At 45.1% G+C, this 22,034-nt stretch overlaps 1 protein-coding gene and 1 long non-coding RNA gene across 14 annotated transcripts in view; one reads left to right on the top strand and one right to left on the bottom strand.

Moving 5' to 3' along the window:
• Nucleotides 1-900: 900 nt before the first annotated feature.
• Nucleotides 901-15,176, bottom strand: LOC119698874. Of its 2 annotated transcripts, XR_005256296.1 has the most exons (4): nt 15,058-15,176; nt 13,787-13,929; nt 11,163-12,692; nt 901-4,998 (listed from the first exon to the last, which is right to left on the bottom strand). It is a non-coding gene; the product is annotated as an uncharacterized LOC119698874 (long non-coding RNA). The 2 variants fall into 2 exon arrangements; XR_005256295.1 differs by lacking the exon at nt 901-4,998 and having other exon boundaries at nt 5,005-12,692.
• Nucleotides 15,079-22,034, top strand: part of ESRRG (estrogen related receptor gamma) — a 389,887-nt gene continuing 382,931 nt past the window's right edge. For 2 of the 12 annotated variants that reach the window (XM_038131540.1, XM_038131541.1), the window contains exon 1: nt 15,082-15,247. In XM_038131540.1, the coding sequence (XP_037987468.1) occupies nt 15,246-15,247 (2 nt within the window). In that variant the 5' untranslated portion in view covers nt 15,082-15,245. Of the gene's footprint in view, nt 15,248-16,263; nt 16,487-18,610; nt 18,733-22,034 lie in introns of those variants that run through there. The other 10 variants (XM_038131578.1, XM_038131575.1, XM_038131552.1 and 7 more) reach the window with 8 other exon arrangements.

The raw sequence follows: 22,034 nt of genomic DNA, 5'->3' as shown, positions 1-22,034 counted from the left end.
TGGTAATGAGCAGTTCAGCCTGACCCTCTGCTGTTGTCTCAGTTCCCCTTTCACTGTATTTTGAGGTATTAGTGGAGTGAAGGATCGTCTCTTCTTCACTTGCTTTCTCAAACTTCCCCATTTAAAACTGAAGTGCCTGGGGGTCACTGGTTGGAGTTTATTAACTGCACTAGCAGCTTTCTCTCCATCATTATGCTAGATTTTTATACTTCAGTATATTTGAGTCTTAAGTGTTTTCCCTGACTGGCAGCCAGAGGATTATAGCATAGCACTCACAAAAAGGATAAAATTCATATATCTTTTAAACTCCACAGACAAAGGCACAGAAAAACATTACTGGATAGTACTGAGATATTTTACCTCTTCCTAAAAAAACATGTAAATACAATCGGTAGCATAAAAAGACCTAGAGGGAGCAGAAAAGTAGGTAAATAATAAATTAATCTATTTGCAAGAAAACCAAAGCTGATAACAATATACTCTGGGAGACACTGGGAGTTTCTGGGTGGGAAAAAAGGAATGCAGAGACCTCTTCAGACCACCTCTCTTTACTGTGATCTGTAATCCATAGTGGGGAATAGAGCTTATTTGAGAAGCATCTGGAGAACTGCACAAGGAGAAAGCAAAGCAATAGTGCCTCTGCATGTGATTTTAGAAACATTTGAGCCAGACCTTTTTTCCTGTACATCTTATCACCTAAACTATTCAGGCATGTGCCCCTGGTAAAATCAGAGCTACTGGTACGTGATATTGCAGTGATTGACCTCATACCTAATGCCTTAAGGAGAAAAGCATGTGGAAGGGGTTAGAGACTAAAAACTTCAGCTGAAAACATGCTTCATCTCTGTTTCTGGCTGAGGAGAAGTGTGTGCTGGCAGTCAGCTGTTTTTCCACATGACTTTTGGGTTTAGGTGATCATGTGAGTGCCTGACAGGCAGACTCATCAACTTATTTTCGATTTATTACTTTTGTGTTGCAAAACAGTGTTTTGTAAAAATGGAGATCCCAATAAAAAGGTCTATTGCTATTCCACTTTCTATTCCTTTGAAAAATAAAAATTAAAAACCAAAAATAAAAAGGGGGTGGTAGAATGGGAGTTCCTCTGTACAAATGTTTTCTGACAGGAAAAGAATACACACTGGTAGTACCACATTCTATTATTGTTTTAATCATTAATTTCATACAGTTGTTTTAGAAGTCATAATTTCAAACCTCGATCTCAAGGAGAACACTGACAATAACAATTCACAGAGAAAAAACTTACAAGAACTGATTAGAAGGATGAAGAAAGTTATCAGTTAGGAGGATTTGAAAATTTTCCAACAGTATGTTCCAAAATAGGAGTAATTAAAGAACACTTGGTAAGAATCTACAAGTATCTGAAAACATGAATTCCCAAAGGTTTAAAAAATAATGCAGCTTAGTGTGAAGGTGACAAAAACAGTAAATTAGAGAAACTCTTAGAAGTCTAAAGTTCCTGAAACTAAAGCCAAAATGTGCTTGAACAGTAAGATTGTTTCAAACGTGTTTCAAACGTTTATAAAATAATTGGAGAAATTATAGAGATTGCAGCACTTGTAAGAAAGAGAGTACACTGCCAGATTGAAGTATATTAAAGATGGTGAATGTACTATTCCTCATCTTTACACATTGACCTTGTTTCTGTGTTCAGAAACCATATAGAGAGTTGTTGAGTTGGTCAATAAACTAATCCAGCCATCAATAAAGCACACCTTCTTGTTTATTAATATGTGATTAAAAATGTATATGATAAAAAGATATCGACTGAGAAGAGTTTGGGTGACAAGAACAATTATAGCTTCAAGCCTAATCAGTACATGAGCTGTTTAACCCAGTGAAAGTCAATAGTCTATTTCTGAACAATTACACATTTTGTTTTAGATAAACTATTTGGATTTTGCTAGTGGTCTCATTTTCTCTTCATGATTTAGACATGAACACAGAAGCAGAGAGAAACAGCCACAAAATAAATCACCCAATATAATTCCACTTTATGGTCTTTGTATGATAAATTGGTAAATATGCAGAAAATAGGATGTGTTTTAATTAAAACTTGCTAGCCACAAATAAATTAAACTTGGAATAAGTATGTATGTTTTTCAGTTTTATTACTAGTTGCACTGGTCTTAATCATATTTCTACAATGTCCTAATTTATTTATTCTTAAATATTTCTGTTGTTATTTCAAGTTAAAGTCATAATTTTGCTGCATCCAAAGTGTTCCATCTTGATTTCATTAAAGCAGTTTCTTAACTAATAAGAAATTATAATCAAAAGCCATTTAATTTCTCCTTGAGTGATCTTTAGCTTTTACAAACTTTCCTTCTAGTACAATGCATCCATCACTACAAAGCAGGATGACAGAATATTCCATAAAAGAGTATGTCTGATGAAAAGTCAGTAGCAACACAGAAAAGTTTGAGCTCGATGCATCTTTAAATACCAAAATATTCCAGCCTAGTGGGCATTCAGCACAAACTGGTTGCTGTTGAATGGGTCATACATTCCTGAGCAAGAACACAGGGTCACTGGCTTGTCCCCAAAATGTTAACAATTAACCATGGGCCCAAAACAAGCAGCATCAGATGACTGGGCTATCCACAAGCAGAACTTTTAATGTTTTCACCACTGGTTTGTTGTGCCAGCATTCAAGATACAGTTAAATCAATGGTACTCTGCAAGGTGTTTGGAAGTTGTAAATCTTTTAAGTGCCAGATCAGAAAGATCCTTATCTATTCCATAAGTATCATGTTCATCAAACAGTTATAGTGACTGGCACTTCCACAGATATTTTTCTAACCTGCTAATCATGTCATCTTCTTAATTCCTCTGCAGGAATAAAATGATAAAGACTTCAGACACACAGTCTTTTGTATTAAAGCTAACAAAATTCCCTAATTTATTTTTCTCAAATGTGTTTGGTTTTGGTGAATGTAAAATTCACCTTGTTCTTTATTGCTGCTGTAGGAAGCTATTGTTTCATAGGGAAGAACAAAGGAACAGAAAGAGAAACATGCTGCTGTGCTCACATAGCCTTGAAAATTTTGACTTCTTAGAAATCAGTCTTGAAACTATAAACACTCTTTTCTGAGTACCTTCATATTAATATATCACTTTTGATCCACCGGAAAGTAAAAGCAAATTGTATTTTCTCCTGACTGAATAAAGAGCGACTGACTCTTAACACCAGAGTAAGCCCTCCAGGAGATCAGTTCCACTTCCTTGTGGTGTAGTTCCAACATTTTTCCTGGACATGTCCGATTCTGATTCTGGCTCGTGAAGACGTGTCAGACTGGTGTGGGAAGACCATTGGTACAATCCCAGCATGGCAGCTGCTGGTCAACAGGTAAAGCTCTCGTGTTCTCATGCCTCGTAGAAGAACACTCAGAGTCAGCTCTGGTTTGTTTTGGATAGTGGTGTCTGAAGCTTGGGACGAGCCAGAAAATGTTTATCCAGCCATTGAGGGATTTCTATTTTTTAAAAGTTCCTTTTTAAACAGATGGTACAGTCTGTGCCTCAGGAGTAGGTGTGAGGGTGCAGCCGCTGTGAGTAAAGGGACTCCCCCAAAAGACAAGTCAGATCACCTGAGATAAGAATCTTGGCTGAAATTGCCTTCAGGAGAAGAAAACTGTAGCTGCACAGTGGAGCTTAAGGAAGGCAGGCTCAGCAGCCTGATCACTGTGGAACTTACAGGGCATAACTTCTCTGCTAGGTGAGACAAGTACAAAAGGAAAGGTCTGACTCTTTTCTATCTAGGGCACTGATACATCTGAGCAATTCCTAATACATTCTAATCTGAAGAAAGAGTTGAGTTTGATATCCATCTGTTTCAAGATAAATGAGAGTCGCTCCATCAAGGCTGTGGAGGATATAAATATGCACAGAAGAAAACTTATTCCTGAAGAGAGGATCCAGTGCACTTTCATATTGATAGGTGTGACTCTCTCACCACAATAGCATACTGCCAAGCAGTAAAAAAGATAATCCAGGAGGCAAATTTATTAGGCTAAAAATCTATTTTTCTGAGCTTAAATTTTAACAGACTTCAAAGAGAGTCTGAATACATCATTGCTGATTATAGGCTCTGTTCCAGTCCATTACTTGATTCAGTCACATGCTCAAAAATACTAGTTCAATTAAGATTGTTGGTACATTTATGACTCTAAATATGTGTACTGCTGTTCTTTATTCTTCCACTGAATAAAACAGGAGTTTAATTCATTTTAGATTTGGTTTATTTGTAATTCTCTTCCTCAGATTTTCAAAAGAATACTCTAGCATTAACTGTATGATCCTCAGTATTAAGGAAAAGTGAGCCTGCAAAGCAAATACCCAGCATGTGCTGATTTATTAGGAAGGTGAATTAAATAAGTGTAGTACATGTAGTACATGTGTAGTTACTAGTAGAAAATACATATTTTTCAGGTACAGAGAACTTATGAAATCATTAAAATAGGATAGTGCAGAGGATTTGCATGATGGCTAGGAATTAATTTCTGGTTTTATTCATCTCAGCATCCTTACATATCAGTAAGGATGAAGTCTGATCTTCAGCATCAGCCCCCTCCATGCAATTCTACACCCTTTCTCTTCTTCATTGTCATGGCCTTTTGTCCGTGCAGAATATGGTGACTGGGCTTTCTGCACACTGTTTTCCTCTATATTCTGTACAAAACAAAATACTAGTGTGTCTGTTGCAGTGAATGCATGCAATGTCTGCTTTTACAGGAGCTTCCCTTAAATAGTGAGAGTTCAATTATACAGAATTTTCACTTCTGTTATTGTCAACACACTTTATAATGGATTTTTAGTTTAAAGGCTATTCCATTTTTTGAAGGGAAAGCTAATCTGAAAACTTATTAAGAGTCACAAATTAAGGCTGCATCTTCTCAAGCATTTACCACTTCTCTGACTTCTCTGCTAAGTGTCACAACCAAGCCTGCATATGCTGCTCATTCTCAGAAAGGTGGAGTAACCCTGGAGGAAAAAAAATAAAAAGGGAAAAATCACCCCACAAAAGTAGTTTAAACACTGTAGCTCTTCTCGACAAGTTGAACTTGGTGAGAAACCAGTGCTCATCTGCCTTTAGAGAGGCTGGCTCTTGCCTAGGCAAAGGCTTCTCTTTACTTCTTTGCAAACCTTCCCCAGGTGTGAGGCCACACAGCAGGTCCAAAATATCTTCCTCATCCTTAATTTACTTTCCCAGACAATTCTGCCTTTCTTTTCCTATATATTGGTGGTATGGGTGAGTGAATGTGGAGGTTTTGTGCACACGTGACAAGGATGGACCAGCCACTGCTAGCAGAAAAGCCATCATCATACCCAGAAAATCAGAATAATCTTTTATTTTACTCCTCTCTCTAAAATCACATTGGGAGTGTCCAGTTATAAGTCACTTATATCATCAGTGTATTTATGAACAAACCTTTTCCCTTGGAACATGTGTCTACAAAATATTGCAGTGCTATTGCAGTGAGTGCAAAATTCATACTCAAAAGATTTATTGTAACCACCCCTACTGTTGTTTGGGGGCCTTTCACATCACATAGAGATACAGTCAGATTACTGTGCATCAAAGTAGGTACATACTTTTATATAATGATCCATTCATTCATGACGAGTTATAGCCACCTCAGGGGTGGGATCATACAGGATTATCATCACAAGCAATAGTAAAGCTTTATTGACATGAATACCAGATCTTAGACTTGGTCAGATACACTGAGAAAAGCTTTTTTTCCTATTGTCTTCTATTATTACTGGCCTTGGTGGGAGGACTCTTGCTCTGCAAAGAGGCTGATGATGTATACGATATACATACATACAGCAGAAGATATACTGTTTTCCATCAACATGACTTTTGTACTATGTCTTGAAATTTTGTTTTCTCATTATCAATGATAATAGGAGAGATATGGACTTCCAACCTAAATTTTTTACCTCTGATATGAAAAACATTTGCTGTTATCTGGGTCAATTGCAATTCTTAAGCAGCCAGATGGTCACCTTTGCATTGCATAATTAGATTGTATTAGTTTTTCTGTCTTGTATATTGGTTTAAAAGTGATGGACTTGGAAGCATACGTTGTTTTGTTAGGAAATCCAAGCACAAAACCTAATGTGAGCAGGAACAAGGCAGAGGCTCTTTTCTCCAGCAGGTCAGTTTTGCTATGCTTGGTTTTGAAATAAGCTCTCTCTTTTATGCACTGGGTACTTCACATATTTGAGGTCTCTAGAAAGCATTAAGCAATTTACTCTCTAACATTTCGATCAAGCCTGTGGTTAGTTAGAGAAGAAAGGAGTTAGGCTGTGGTGGTAAAGGCAGTTCTGTTAGAGGTCTTTGGCTCAGAGGAAATGACACTTTATTTGTTACAAGTTACCTCTCAAAATAATGGTGACTGCTGATAGCATCAGGACTCCTGAATCTCTGTCCTCTGCTCTCATGCAGTCTCTGTGCTACTGAGAACAGGATGAGTTTTCTCTTTTTACATCTGCATTTATTTATCCTGCTTGTTGAATTTACTGGAGGTATAATTTTACGATGCCACTGTGGTTACTGCTGGGTAAAAAAAAACCTGATGCTTAACTGCAGGTTAATTCTGAATGAGAATCTGCTGCGAAACAAAGCAGGAGTAGAAAATTATTGTCTCACTTACTGTCTTGGATCAGTGAATGAATTTTAATCCATGGCTGAGCAGACAGCTAATTTGGCTGTTTCAGTGAGTGCAGCAACTGCTTGACTCCAGGCCAAGGATCCTCCTGCCAAGGTCAGAACCATGTGCCTGGTGAGGGCACTTCCTGTCTCTGACTAAAAGAAGAGATTCTGGAGCTCTTCTATAGTCTAACATAGAAAACAGAAATTCAGACTTTTAAGAGTAGGTTTTTTCCCTGTTGTTTGTTTAAATCCAGACAGATGTATGGCAATCTGTAGGACTGTTAGTGTTAAATCCATCCCCCTGAAATACTTTGAAGATTTTAGTCCAGTTCCAAATGAATAGGTTTCAGTGCTACCCACTAAAAAAGGAGTTAAATAGGTGCTTATTGAGAAATAAAAAAGTTAGAAAGTACTTTGGCTGTCCTGTTTGATTGCCCTTTTGCCATTATGATTAACATTGTTAAGACACACACAAATTAAAAGAGTATTTCAGGCTCTATAAACATGTAAAGCCAGTAAGAAGTGAGAGAATGAAAGCTAATCACATTGCTCAGGACCAATCCCCGCCTGCTTTATTGTTACACCATCACGTGCTAGGAGATGACAAGGAATTTTCCAGGGGGAGAAAAAGAAAATTTTCCTCAAACATCAGACTATGTAAGAGAAAAAAATGCCCAGAAACAAAGGGAAAGAGGCTGTGCAGTAACCAAAAGGCAAGTTACCATGGCATACACCTGATGTGAAGAGTCCCCAGATACAAGTGCTTTCACTGGTACAGACACACACTTTTAGTCTCTTGTGAGTCAGCACCTTATTTCCATGATCTGTGGTACCTGGGCTTGTTCTCCCTTTTTTCCTCCCTCTCCTTCCCGCTTTTTACAAATAACTTTACAAAGCCCTTGTTTCATCTGCTCTTGTGCAATGAAATATGAACACAATATGACAGGGCAGTGGGGCTTTTCTGCTTGATCCTCTTCACAAGCACCCCTTTGGCTTGCAGAGTAGGGCATGGGCAAAGCTTTCTTCAGGAGGTGTTTCCAGTGTTAAATTTACCTGCATGGGGCCATATCTGGGGTATACAAACCCTAATCTTGTTCTTTTCCTGTTCCTCTCCCCACCACACTATAGCATCTGTGTGCTTCTTTTTTAAAGCCTGAAACTGAAGGGATTATATCATCCTATCCTTTTTATAAATCTGTGTTCCAAACAAATGAGATTAAAGTACAAAATGCCTGCTAATTTTGGGTATCCAATTAGAGACATTATCTACTTGATTTTCCAACCTGTTTGGCGTTCTGCATTGTTTGGCCTAGTCCATGCAAAGTGAGTGATTCACTGCAGTCCACCAGACTCCAAAATTTCAAGGTGGGCCCTCGTCATATGAAAATCTCAACTAATTATTGCCTCTTGAGGCAACTTTCCCCACACTGTAGAATCTTTGGAAGGTGGAAGGGGAATGGAAGCAAACTCAGCAGGTAAAATTCAGCAACCATTCTGCCAGCAAGTCATGCTTTCTGCGCTTGTAATTCACTATCTTGTACAGAGCTGTACCCAGTTCTGTGACAAATTATACAGGAATCCAGTGAATAAAACCTACAAAGTAGTGATCTGTTCCCAGAGGAAGGGTACCTTGCAGGGTTTCATTCCTGCTTCAGAAAACTTGTGGAATATAATCTGTGTGGTCATGTATCCTAATGTATGGAAGCTGAATCGAGGTGCTCTGAAGCCCTCAGGTAAGTAATTTCCTTTACATCCACGATGTGGCTAGTGTTGAATATATAACACATTTCCTTAGTTCAGTGGTCACACACACACAAATTGAAATATGTTTTGAATCATCTCAGGAACACTTCTCCTGAAGGTCAGTTCTTTTTCAGCATTAGAAAGCAGACTCTATTCCAAATAAAAAGCATTAATTATGTGGCTAAACTGCATTGGCTATAAATAGTGGAAAAAACCTCCACATTTTGACTTTCAGAATTTCTACCATGCTTCAAATGAAATTCAGCCCAGCTACTCTGGACATCCTGCAATTAAGAATCCTTGCTCTTGGCTGACAACATTAGTTGGTTTTTCCAGCCTTGCCCTCTTGCCTGCCCTCCAGGCTCCTCAACAGAACAGTTTCTCTCTACTGTCTCTGCACAACCTCTGTGTCTCCTTACCTAATCAGTCCCAGGCTCCCGCCTCCAAGCACCAGTCCCAGCTTTTCTCTCTGGCTGGCTTGGCTGCTTATATTGCCTGCTCTGTCATGGGCTAGGTGGTTTTTTTCCTCTGTGTTGTATTCACACGGAGACCTTTCTTCCTGACACAACCTTCAAATCACTTGGAGCTCAGGAGAAATAGGATTCCTACCTCTCAGATTCTGCGCCAAAGCTCAGGCTCATGGAGGAAACTTGCATGTGGGGATTAAAGTGGAAATCTAGCCTCACCACTGTATCCTTAAGCTTCTGTTTGCACAGAGCGCCAACCTTTAGCAATGCCTTTTTCCTGCTAGAATAAAAGAAATCATTGCTGGCCATCTGTTTATGACACCATTTCTAATATTTGTAAGTTAGACACATTTAGATAAATTTTCAGACAGAGAGGGGAAAAACACATTTTAAATAAAAAGGGTCACATTTTGAGGCTGTGCTTCAAAGCCGGAGGGCAGCAGAGCATTTCAAAGGAAAAAAGTTTTCATTTTAGTATGAGCAAAACTGTTTATTTTTCCATAACCTTGTTCTTAGAAATGGACAAATTGTTTTGGCAGGTATTTTCAAAATAATCTGCCCAGTACAGACAGTCAGCATATCAGTTTTCAGCCTAAGTGATGATGTTTTTTCTAAAGCTACATGCAACAGAAAATGTGGCCTCTTCTGAGAAATGTTTGCCAACCCTAATACAAGGAATGGCAGCACATCTACCTTAGAATATACATTATCACAGATTACATCCTCTGAGGATTTCTGGGGGTTTTTTTCAAACACCAATTGCCTCATGGAAAGGCAATAGGGTCGGTGACTCTTACTTCCCTATTTTAGAGGCAGAGAAGCTAAAATAAGAAGAAAGGAAAAGAAAAATCAGGGACAGAATAAAAAAATCTGATCTGCTCCTTAGTCCCCTGTTTAATCACCCATTGGTGCCACCTCTGAGGGGTGTAATTTGTGCAGTGGTCCTCTGGTCTGGAGTATTGCAGGTGTTCTTTAGCTTCACAGACACGCACATGTCTGAGATAACATCCCTGGTGTAATTACTGTGATTTAACTCTCTCTGAGCCAAAGTTTTTGGGGCTGTAAGAGAGGGCACAGCAGGTGCAGGAGATATCTTCAAATAATAGTTTAAGTCAGCTATGAGCAAGCAGCCTCCACACTCAGCTTGTATGAGTACATCAGTACAGTATAAAAAACCCACAATTGAAATATTTCTGTGGCATCTGATGAAACTCAGGGACAAGGCCCTGTGGGAGAGCTGTGAGGGGAAAGCTGTCATAGGGCTCGCTCCACCAAGACTGAGCAGGTTGTTGGCATGACCCACCCATTAGGGTGATGGTCACTGCCTTTGCTGTTGCTCCAAGTGAGCCCCAACAAAGTCACCAGCCAGAGATGCTGGAGGCCTCAGGCAGACAAGCTGCATAAAAGTTCATGGCACGGTCTGGCTCACTTGGGAGAGTAAGAAACACAGTTAAGTGTTAACAATACATGATGAGATAGCCCCATGCAGACCAGAATACTCCACTATAAACCATCCCACCAGCAACAACAAATTCCTTAGCTTAAACTGCGGCTATCTTCAGAGGGAAAAAAAAAAAAGAAAAAAAAAATAAAGGAAAGAATTGCCAAATCAAACTGCTGACTCCTTTTTTCTTATCAAAACACCACAGCATACATCTTAACAGCCTGAAGTAAATCAAATACGGGACCAGCTGGAACTGGCCAGCTCTTGACCCTCTGCTGATATCAGGTGTGTGCCACACTTCTCTGACAGATTAATTTGTGATCTCAGGTAACTCAGAGCCCCTGAAACTTTCAGTGCAGCTGTTAGGACAAGGCTGAAGGTTTTCTTGGAAAGTGTCACCGCTAAAAAAAGTTGGAGTTCTTTTCACTAGACGGAGATACTCCATTACTGATGTCAGATGACTTTGTTACATCTATATATGTTATTTTTAAACTCACACACAGTGGAACTGTGGGACAAAATTCAGACTTATGGCCAAAGCCTGCAGGTGTGCATCTGAGTGACTGGCTGTCCCCTTTTGCACGTGGAGCTTTCTCTTGGGGAGATTTGGGAGTGTTCATAGAAATGCATCCCTAAATAAACCTTTCAGATTGGGAAAAAAATGGTAGAAGATCTGGGAAAAGTAGCACAGAGTGCACAGAATTGAGAGCTCACAGACAGCAGCTCCGAGGAGAGAGTGCCCGTGTGTGTGATCAATATAATCTATTGCGAAAGAGAGCCTCGGTGTTTCTGTGGGGAAAAGAGATTTAGAAAGAAGGTCTTTAATTATTACCTGCAGAGAAGTTAAAGTGTAACTCGGCAGTAACGTACTCCAGTGCCGGTTTTGGGGGGTGGGTGCCGCATCAGGCATACAGCCTGCCTGAAGTGTGTATGTGAATGGGAAAAAAAATAATTTTAAAACCACAAATAATTTAACCATGAAGGGAAAAAATAATACAAAGCAAGCATTGACAAGGCAACAGCAGAAAGAAAAGGAGTTTATCTTTCAGGCTGCTGACCTCTCTTTATGCTTCGTGTGGGGGAGCTGCTAAACAGGGTCTAGAGCTTGTAGCACCCACGCGTTAGCTTGTGTACACCCCCTCACTGGTGTGTGTACCACACCTCCCACAGAGCCCAAGTCCTCTGCCTTTCTGCCACGGCCTTTTCCTCGCACAGGCTGACCAGGGGCTCCGGTCATAATGCCCGGCCCGCTGCGACCGCCTCCCCCCTTCCTGGGGCCGCCGCCGCCCGCGCAGCTTGAGCGGGGCTGCGCGGCCGACGGCGGCCCGGAGAGGCGAGGCGGGCGGGTGCTGAACTTGCGCATCTTCTCGCCCCTTTGGAAAATCACCTCCTCTCTACAAAAAGGGCAAAGAGAGCCCTGGGGTTTCCAGGGTCACGCCGATACGGCGGTGTATGTATATATGTACTTTTTTTTTTTTACTTTTTTTTTTTTTTTTAAGGGAGTTTTGGTTCTTCGGCAGGTCAGTGTGTTAATTAAAAGTTGGTCCAGGTTGGTCACTTGCAGTTCCAGATGCGCTATTAACACATAGGAAAATTACTATTTTTTTAAAGATATCAAATGCAAAAACTCGATAGAAACCCCATTTCCTCCTTACTATTAGCTAGCAGTCACGCAGAGAAAATCATTAGAGCTATAATTAAATATTAGTCTATTTTTAAGAATGTCCTGCAAAATAGCCCCAAAATATGATGTAGTAATTTAGTGTTTTTTTTCCTTTAGCAGTACAGGTGCTAGCTATGTTTTCCCTCCATTTCCCACACCATGTATATTAAACAGGGAGAGAACATTGCTCTGTTGTAGGTGATGACCCCAGACTTCGCCAGAATATTTTGCTCCTCGATATAAAATTGTGAAGTGGGTCTCTCTTTCAAAATCTCTATATAGGTTATTATGATTACCTCGTGGTCTAAACTTCTTCGCAGTCTATTTCTTAAAAGATGGGGGAGAAAAATCATGAAAGGAAGCGGGGGGCGGGGAAGGAAAGAAACAAATTTAGATGTATAAACATTTGTGTTCGACTCATCCAGGCTGTCAGTAACTTTCTCTGGATCGGGTCATATGTTTCTATAAGCGCCCTGCTGAGGAGAGCGTCTGCCCCTGTTTGCCCCGCCTGCAGCTCGGCCTGACCCCGGCCCCTCGCAGGCCTGGTGCCGCTGCCGCGCAGCCTCCGCCCGGCCGCTTCCCCCCGCGCTGCGCCGCGTTCCCGGGCTCCGGCCCTCGCTCCGCGGAGCGCTTGTGCTGCACGCCCCGGAGTGTGATCTGTCACATTCCAATGGAGAGCTAAATAACTCCCAGTGTTATCTATTGCAGAAAAAGAGGGGGGAAAAAAATAAACCCAAAAAACAAGGAAAACAAGCAGATTGCCCCCCACCCCCCGCCCCTTTCATCCCCCAAGATTTTATTCTTTCTTCTGGAATATTTTCTCCGCGGCAGATAAAATGCAGTTCACGGCTTGGCTTTGCTTTGCTTTGCCCTCAGCCGAGGCTGACCCCCGCAGTCCCTCCGGGACAAGCAGCCGCGGCCGGAGCCCAGCGCCGGAGGGAGGAACTCGGCGGGGCCCCTGCGGCCACCAGCCCCCTCTGAGCCGAGCCCAGAGCCCCGAGCCTGCGAGGCGCTGGGATTTAAACCCGGCCCGGTCTTGCTGTTATTAGGAGCGCGTGTTTTGTTGGTTTGGCTTTTTTTTTTTTTTTTTCCCTTTCTCCTTTGTAGGATACGGAAGGTGAATAATGAAATCCCTTCGCTAATAGTTTATGAGCCGTGAGATTGGAAATGTGCGCGGATGGACCAGCGCGCCGGGCTGAGCGCGTCACTCGGGAGCTGCGGGAGCCGGGCGCGGGGAGGAGAGACACTGACTGCCGGGGTCGCTGCTCCGGCAGCGGGAGCCGCCACCGGGGCCGGTGGGCCGAGGGGGCCGGGACTGCCCGTGCGGCCGCTGCGTGTCTGCGCCCGAGCACTGCCCCAGCGGGGCCACGGGAGGGAGAGCGGCTCAGAGCGAGAGGGCTCGGGGGCGCTGCCTCACCCCCCGTGCGCTGCCTCGCACGGGCTCCTGCGCGGCCCCGCGGGCGGCACAAAGGCAGCGTGAGCCCGGCCCGGCGCTGCCGGGGCTCCGCGGCGGCCGCCTCCTCCAAGGGGCGTTGGGGCGAGTGGGGAGCGACCTTTAGAACTAGTTTGGAGGGAGCTGAGGGCGCGGCTCTGGCAGGGGGGACCGAAAGCCCCTTGCCTCGGCGATCCCGTGGCAGGTCGTGCACGTGGGGACGGGGCAGGAGCGGGCGGGAGCGGTGCCGCTGCCCCCCTGCCCTCCCGGTACGCGTCTCTGTACAGGAGCGGACATTTCCCATCAAGCCCTTGCCACGGGATGTCCGAGAGCATCGCTACTCCCTGCCATAAAAACAAACCACTCATCAGCTCCGCTCGGTGTGTGCCATCTAGAGAAGTCGCCGCGGTGCGAACGGGCACCATCTGTCCTGCCATTCCGGGAGACGCAGATATATTTCTTTAGACAGGTCAGCAGTTCTTCCCGGCCAGCCCTGTCAGGCACCTGTCAGGGGAGAAAACCTCTTCATAGCTGCCGCGGTGGGATATTTATCAGCGGCAGCCCCTTTGCTGACAGGGCCCAGCCTTAAGCTTCCTGCAAATCAATGTCCTCGGGGGACAGGGGGCTGTCGTTACCGGGGCACGCCGGTAACGGTACGGTACTGCTCAGACCTCCGACAAAATTCGGGAGGGAGGGAGGACGGCGGGGGAAGCCGGCCCCGAGTAGCCCGTAGGCTGCCCGAGGAAGGCCGGGGTGGGCTCTCTAGCAGGGGTTCCCCCTCGGGTCCGTGCCCCGCTGCCCACCCGCGAAGGGCCGGGCCCCGGGCGCCCGCAAGGACGAGGTTCCCGCGGCGCCCACGTGTGCCCGGGGCTCCGCTGCGCCGAGCGGGACAGCGGGGTGGGAGGACCGCACCGCGGAGTCCCCACAGCCACGAGTGTCGAGGCGCTTTCTCTCGAGTCGGACCATCGCTCCGTAGCTGACCCTAAGCCCCAGACACACACTTCGTCCCTACCAAAGTACCGCCTTCTTCCCTCCTCCCGCCACCCCCCCCAATAATTCCGAACTGTTTTCTTTCTGCTCCTCACTTGCTTTCAAAATGAGAGCACGTTCAGGGAAGCCTGCCTGCCCGCCTCCTGCACTTCCACACGGAATCGCGTGGACATCTTCTCGCCCACCTCCCAAAAAAAAAAAAAAAAAAAAAAAAAAAAAAAAAAAAAAAAAGGAAAAAAGAGCAAACCAAACCAAACAACAGGCACCACCACCAAAAGAAAAAATCTATAATGTGCCATGTGTTCCCAACTTGGAGTTAAAGTCGGTACTAATACGGATCAGCTCCTGCCCCTAGCTGGGAACGCAGGGAGGAGGATGTAACGTATGGGTTAGTGGGGGGTGGCGGTGGGGGGAGGAATAAAAACGACCCCAAAAAATAAACAAACAAACAAATCTCGCGCACTATCACAATAAAGTGAAATTCCTTTCTACACACCCACAACTTTAGCTCTGTCTGCTGCCTGGGGGGTTTTAATCTTGCAAAGAGAAAGGGGGGCTTCCTGCGCAAAATTACGCCTTCTCCTCTCATTTGTTAGCTGATTCCATCAAAAAGTTCGCTATTTATAGGCTACACACACGAACCTGGAGTAATACAAACCCTCCCGTGTTGTTGCCCTCGCAAAGTGGCCGGTCCTGCAGCATCTGATCGGGTTTGTGTGTGTGCGCGCGAGTGAGAGCGAGCCACGCAGAGAGCGCTGCCATCCAAAAGGCGAAAGAAGAGCGCAAGCTGAGAGACTTATTAATTGCTAAGAGCTGCTCTGCCACCAGCCATGTGAGTACCTAACAATGATCACCTTTTGCACAGATGGTCAGCGATCAGGCACAGACACTTTCTGTCCTTTTCCTTCTCCCTCCCTTTTTTTTTTTTTTTTTTTTTTTTGTTATTCCCGTCCTGTATCCTTCCCACCCACCTTTTCTTTTTTTTTTTTCTTTTTTTTTTTTTTTCCTTTTTCTTTTTAGTTTGAGTTTGCACGGTTTATTCCTCATGAAGAGGAGGAATGAAACGTGGGCAAACGCGGGGGAGAAAATGTGCCGGCGAAGAGGAAGGAAGGAAGGAGTGGTGAAGGGAGAGGAGGAGGGTTTGTTAAGCGATCGCCTTGTCCCCTGAGTCCAAGCCGGCTGGGAATTAGTAACAGCGAGATAGCGGAGGTTGAATCCCTCCCTCTTTCTCCGCTTTCCTTTTCCTGGAGCGCTCAGACCCCCTGACAATTATTACCCTGGTATCAACGGGGACAACGAGCTGTATTCATCAAACCTCATTTGGGGAAATTGAAAGGGAATTAAAAATAAATAAATAAAGAGAGAGAGAGCTCGAGATCACGCGGGGATAAGGAGGTTTGATCGCTCCGCGTACAGCAATGACCGTCCGTCAGCTCCCAGCCCGCTGTGCGGGCAGGTAGAAAGCGCCCGCAGAGCAGCCCAGTCCCGCGGGCTGAGCGTGCGATTTTGGGGGGAGAGAGAGAGAGAGAGAGAGAGAGCCCCGGCCCCTCGTCCCCGCTGCCCCTTCCCCAGCGAAGGGGCAGCGAGGGCCACGGGGGGCGACAGGCAGCGCCTTCCTTCCCCAACGCGAGGTCTCAGCGCTTTCCCGGCAGTGCCAGACCTCGGCGTGGCACAGTGCGTGAATCCAAGCCCCACGCAGCAGGCTGGGCTGGGTACGTAGGTCTGGGGAATTGCACAGTTGTTTCCAGAGCGGGCAAAAAATGCAATCTGTGCTAGGGAGCGGAAAGGTAGGTGTCCTGGTTTGTGCAGGAATGCGGGGCTGGGAGATTTCGCGTGGAAAGGGGGTGGGTGTGGAGAGAGAAAGCGAATTTGTTTCCAGCGTGGAGAGGCGCTTTTCTAACCCGACACTCGAGCTCCAATCACACCCTCTGAGGTTAGCGTAGCATTAAATTAACAGACAGGGTCGGGGTTATCCGGGGCATTATACCGCGTGCCCGGGATGTAACCTCTGCTCATTTATACACAAAGAAGAGGGAGAGACGGAGTTACATCAGAAAAGCCAAAGAGCACGGTGAGTATCGGTATTCGCTGCTCTCCCTTCCCATTCCTGGGAACAAAGTTCAAAGGGGGCCGGTGCGGGACCGGGGCTGGCTCCGCCGAAGCCCCCGCTCCCTTTAGAGGCGGCAGCGCAACCGCCTTTGGAGCCAGGACCCCCAGCGCAGCCCCTCCGGGGCGAGCCCTCGCTAAACAGCAAAGAGAACTTGCGGTATCTTGGTTAGAACTTCGCTACTTTATGTAGAGAGAAAAAATATTTTAAAAAAAATTGACTTGGATGCAGCGCTATTTATAGGTGGCGGTAAAGGCTCCTTTGCAATAAGCAGCCGTGGAAAAAAAAAGTCAGAAAACTGGCTGCTTTATTGATCTGAAGCGCTGGACTCTCACAGCCACGCCAGCCAGGCTGCACCTACAAAGTTGCGTCTCCTCTTGGGTAAGGCAGCGAGAAGGGGAATAGGGTGCGGGTTTTGCTGACCACTAGCTTGGACACGATTCAATTCCCAAGCACAAGTACAGGGCAAAGGAGTGTGAGATGGAAGACTTTTCCCTTTTCTTTCAGACACGCACACAATGCAGGGCACCCGCAGGGCTGAAAGTGGGCCAGGGCTACACTGTAGGTATCAGATCACACAAAGCAGAGGAAAGAAATCCAGTTAAAAATACATTAGTTGAAATCAGAGGACGAGCTTGATTATTTTTTTTTTTCTTTTAAACAAAGGTGCACGTTAGAGCAAGCTGGAAGCACTCTTTGTGCCTGACGGTATCCCCCACGCCCACTAGAAATAAAGCAAGAGGCTTGCTCTTTCTTTGCATCTTTTAAACCTTGTTTTAATTAGAATTGCCAAAGTAGGACACCCCGGTGGAAGATGTTTTCAAGTATGCACCTACCTCTCTGCTGTAAGCAGAATTGCTGTCTGCTAAGTTGCTTGAAACGCAAAATTCTGCCCCACCCCCAGCTTGGTTTGGCACCTACTCACTTTTCCCCCCAAAATTGCAATCGTTTATGAAAGGTTACTCCATTGGGAGGAAAAGAGAAACCCCAAGCACCCAGCAGTAATTAGATCAGTGGATTCCGAGAGCCTCGCTTTGCTCTGTACAACAGGAACAGAGAGCGTCCCAAAAAAGTCATGCCTTTCTTTTTTCTTTTTTTTTTTTTTTTAAGTCCCAGATTGGGCGTATCCTTACCCTTCTCCTTTAATTTATTTGATTAAATCATAACCAAAACAGACTCATCAGCTTCTCGTATTTCGCCAGCTGTAACCATACGCGAAACCTTTTATATGGAGACAAGTAATTGGCTTTAGTTAACTCAGGGCTGCGCTCAAGTTTTCCTCCCGTTCCCAGGGCAGCGTTTCACGCAAACGCATGTTCCAGCTCTGCCTCACGCTCCTCAGTCTCCAGACTCAGGTTTTTAAGCTGTTGGTGCAGTTCCCCATCATTCTCTGATTTCGCTCATGAGGGATGCTCCCGGCAGAGGTTTGCGGGACGAGGGGGGCTCTTCCCCCTCGGGATTTGGGAGTGGCGGGGGGGCTCTTCCCCCTCGGGATTTGGGAGTGGCGGGAATGGTTTGGGGGAGTCCAGCCCGGTTTGAACTCGAAAGCGCTTCTGGACTGCGTCCCGCGGCCACCCGCGTCCTGCCTCGGTACCGGGCTCGCGGCTTGTTCCCGCTCCCGATGAAGGACCAGATAAATTTCACCTTCAGAAAAGAGAGGATCTATTAGCTCACTTCTGTCTTAAATCAAAAAGAAAGAAAGGGGGAGGGGGGGAAAGAAAAACCTTTTAAAGTTTCTCAGGTAAAGCTCGGCTTTCCTTCGGTCATTACTCAAATGAAGAACAGCGTCAATTAACTCCAAATTGGAAATGCCTGCCCGAGAAGAATAATGATAATTCCCTGCCGTTCTCTAAGAGGTAGTTGCAGGATGGCACTTAGTGCGTGTAGTCCGTAATGACAGGATTGCTGCCCTGCCCGGGGTTTGGCTCTCCCTGCCCCGCTGGCTTCGCTCTGAGCTCGGGCAGCGACGCCGGGCACGGCTGTCCTGCCCAAATCTTCCCCCGTTCCCCTTGCTCGCTGCTCGCAGCCGCACGGGGTTCACACCTCCCACAGCCGGCACAGTATGACCACACCATGACAACAGATTTAATTACCCCCATCCCTCGATAAGAGGGCAGGGACCTCTCAGCAACAGGTAACCGAGGGCACCCGCAGCTCTTCAAGGTTGTTTAACCGATAACAGAGGAAGCAGGACAGAGGGGTCGCTTTCGGTAAGACGGGGTGTGAGGGAAGCGGGATATTAAAAAGGGGTGCATAGAGATACTTTGGCAAAAGTTTAACGTTTCTGCGAGAGGAGCGGGACCCTCCCGGAGAAACGGGACTGCTGCTTCGCCTCGGCTTCTGGCTCGCTGTTTTCGAGCTGTCCCCAAGAGCCCCTCAAGCCGTCCCGCGGAGCGGCCCCGGCTCTGGCACCGCGGCTGAGGTCAGCCTGCAGCTGACACCTGTTGCTCTCCCGGGGAACGGGTCGCCTCGGGCCCTGCGGGGGATGCTGCCGAAGATGCTCGGCGCGGGCCTTCGCTGGGACGGGGCCGTACGGCCAGGAAGGCACGGCCGTGTGCGGGGGTAGCGGGGCAGCTTCCCCCCGCTTATCTCATCTCTGAGGGCACGGCAGGAGCGGGCGCTGCGCGGTCGGGCACCAACCAGACCCCGAGCAAGCCCTAGCAGGGTCTGTGTGGGGGCTCAGAGCCCGGGTGGGGCGCCCACGGCCAGCCCGAGGCGTCCCCTCTCAGCAGCCGCCGGGGCCGGGGCTCCGTGGCGGGCGGGCAGGGCTGACCCTGGGCGGCCGGAGGGGAGGGTCTCCGGCCTGACCCGAGAGGAGGGAGCTCCCCCTTCCCTTCCCTTCCCTCCCCTCCCTTTCCTACCCCTCCCCGACTCTTTGTTTTTTGCCCCTTTGTTCTTCTCGAAGTTTCCAGGGGGTTGCTGGTGCCGAGCAAAGTTGCCGCAAGCTGAGGAATTACATTAAGTGGATGTCTGAGCAAGGAAAGAGGGTGGGGGTCCCTTCCCAGGGCTAAGACCTATTCCCCAAACCCCGCCGCGCTGTCTGCTTGCGCAAGGGGTCGGTCTGGGTGCTGGAGCCGGGCCGTGCTCGCAGTGATGCTGAGGCAGAAGAGGCTCCTGCGGCCACAGCACCAAGTGACAGGGCACCCCCTTCGCCATTTAAATGCGTTTTTTGGGGAAAAAAAAATGTCCTTTCTGGTGAGAAAGGGAAGAAAATAATAGTAACTGGTGAACATGTTGTAATGAAATGAGGCAGTAGGTGACAGAGATGAAGGTTTTCTGAATGCTAGGTTTTAGGGAACACATATTGGTTTGGGATGCACAATCTTACAATGGCTTTGTCACCATCACCTTCTTTTTGCTGTTTTTCGCGTTTGCTTCATAGGGCTCTGGTTAAGTGTTGTCAGGAGCTAAACAAGTTAGGGCTTAATTTCAAAGTAGATGGACTGTCTTCATAGAGCATCATCACAGCTTAAAAGACAGCTTTAATATGGTTAATAGGAGATCGCAGCATGGTTCAGTAGCGGCAATAATACCAAAACTTCCTTGGAAAAAGAAAACGCTTTTATTTGGTACAATGTGGAGTAGTTTTATCTCCTCTTTACTAATCATTATTAAATGTTAGAGAACTACAAGCTTATTTTGCCTTGCACTAAGAAATCCCAAATAACTTCACAAATATGTTATCACAGGATTCTTACCTTTCCTCCTGATACATGAAAGTAGGAAAACACTTTTTTTGGGTGAGCTAAATATTAGGGAAGCTGATGTGAAAAAGGAAGTTTTGATATGGTGCACTGGAGTAGGTCACAGCAGGTTACAGACAGAGCTAGGTCAGCATCCTCAACTGCAACACGCTTCCCTAACAGTGCTGCCGTGCTCCCACCTTTATATCCAAGGATATTGTATCCATGGATGATTGTATCACTTCAGCATTTGCTGAAAAGCAGCATGAATGTATTTCTTGTAATCATGAGAATGTCCACAAATATTTGCTGTTTTAACATAGGTAGAGATCCTATAAAATTATTTAGGAAAATATTATATTTGCAGTAGTTTTGTATCACATAAAAATGTCACAAATGTTTATTATGATGTGCAAAATTTCCAGAATTTGTATAACTTTTTTTTTCCTGGTATTTAACAAAGTTGAGAAATGAGGTGAGATCAGATTGGGGTTGACAAAACAAATGTTCTAGACCGGGATTTTTTAGATGTGAATACACTTTTAGGGATAAGCCCATCCTTTTGGCTAAAGGTTAAACCTATATTTCCAATGAAATGGGGTTTGATTTGAGGTGATGTAAGGCTTTCTTTTTTCTGATGTTGAGGGCATATAATCCCAGTGAGAAATTTGGAAACCTTGCAGCTGTAAAACAGCTTTAACTATTTCAAGGTGGCAACTCAAACACACAAAATGTCCATGAAAACTTTGACCTTTATTATTTAGGATGGTGATTCAGAGTTGAATGTAAGTAGCAAATTAGATACAAACATTGCATCAGACACTTTGGTGATAGCTCAATTTTCTAGCTGTGTCTCCACACAAAAGTCTCCTGACTTATTGTTTAAATCCAGAGGCCAGCAGTTCTGGCCAGCAGTGCTTACTGTTCTGTTTATATCCCAGTGCTTATAACGTGTTGCAATATCCAGGTAAAAATGTTCAATGCCATTTAGAACAAGGAATCTGCCTTGAGCAATGCTGTAATCAGTAATAGCCAACATTACTGAGAGCAACAGCTTCTACAAATGCCTTACTGCCACAAGTTAACCCAAGTACAGGTGTAATTGTGCTCAAAACTAAACAAAAACAGATGGACGAGAAGGAGAATAAAAACCTAACTGGAAAAATGGATTTTAGAGAATGCTGTGTGTGATCAACAAAGGCTGCTTCTCTCTCAGTAATGATGACAATTAGAGGGACAAGTGATGTTATTGGGTGCTCATTCTAATAGAGGGTTTCTGCAGCATGAGAAAAATTATTTTTATTAAAAAACATTCACTAAGAAAGGGTGGTTGCATTTTTTCATGTTAATTAGTCTTTTCACCTGTGCTTTTTGCTGATGTAGGTAGATTTCCTTTCAGCAGATAAGAAATATAGATACATTTTAAAAAAATCAAAACAAAGGACAACTCCCTACTATTTCTCTTGGAAATTCTGCCATCGAATACAAGTTACTAAATATTGCACAGGATTTTAGAAGGCAAATCTAAATATATAGCTTGGGATTTTGTCATCTTGATTTTTGGAGCAGAGGACAAAACTTTTGTTTTGCAGCAATTTGTTAAACTACTGAGTTTAAAGGAGATGTAAGGCAAGACCTTTTACCTCTGCATTTTTATCACCTTTGTCAAGAAATACTTGCAGAAAATGAGGGGAAAATCACCACTGTTTTGTTTTACTTTCCTTGTATTTGTTAATATATCTAGGGCAATTCCAAACAGCATCAGTGCAGAGGAATATGGCATAAAATCAGAATAAGGAGGAGATTAAAAATGAGCACTCTCTGCTTTG

The sequence above is a fragment of the Motacilla alba genome, chromosome 3, assembly GCF_015832195.1.
Source record: "Motacilla alba alba isolate MOTALB_02 chromosome 3, Motacilla_alba_V1.0_pri, whole genome shotgun sequence".
Classification (NCBI taxonomy): Eukaryota; Metazoa; Chordata; class Aves; order Passeriformes; family Motacillidae; genus Motacilla; species Motacilla alba.
This window is presented reverse-complemented; position numbering and strand designations above follow the sequence as displayed.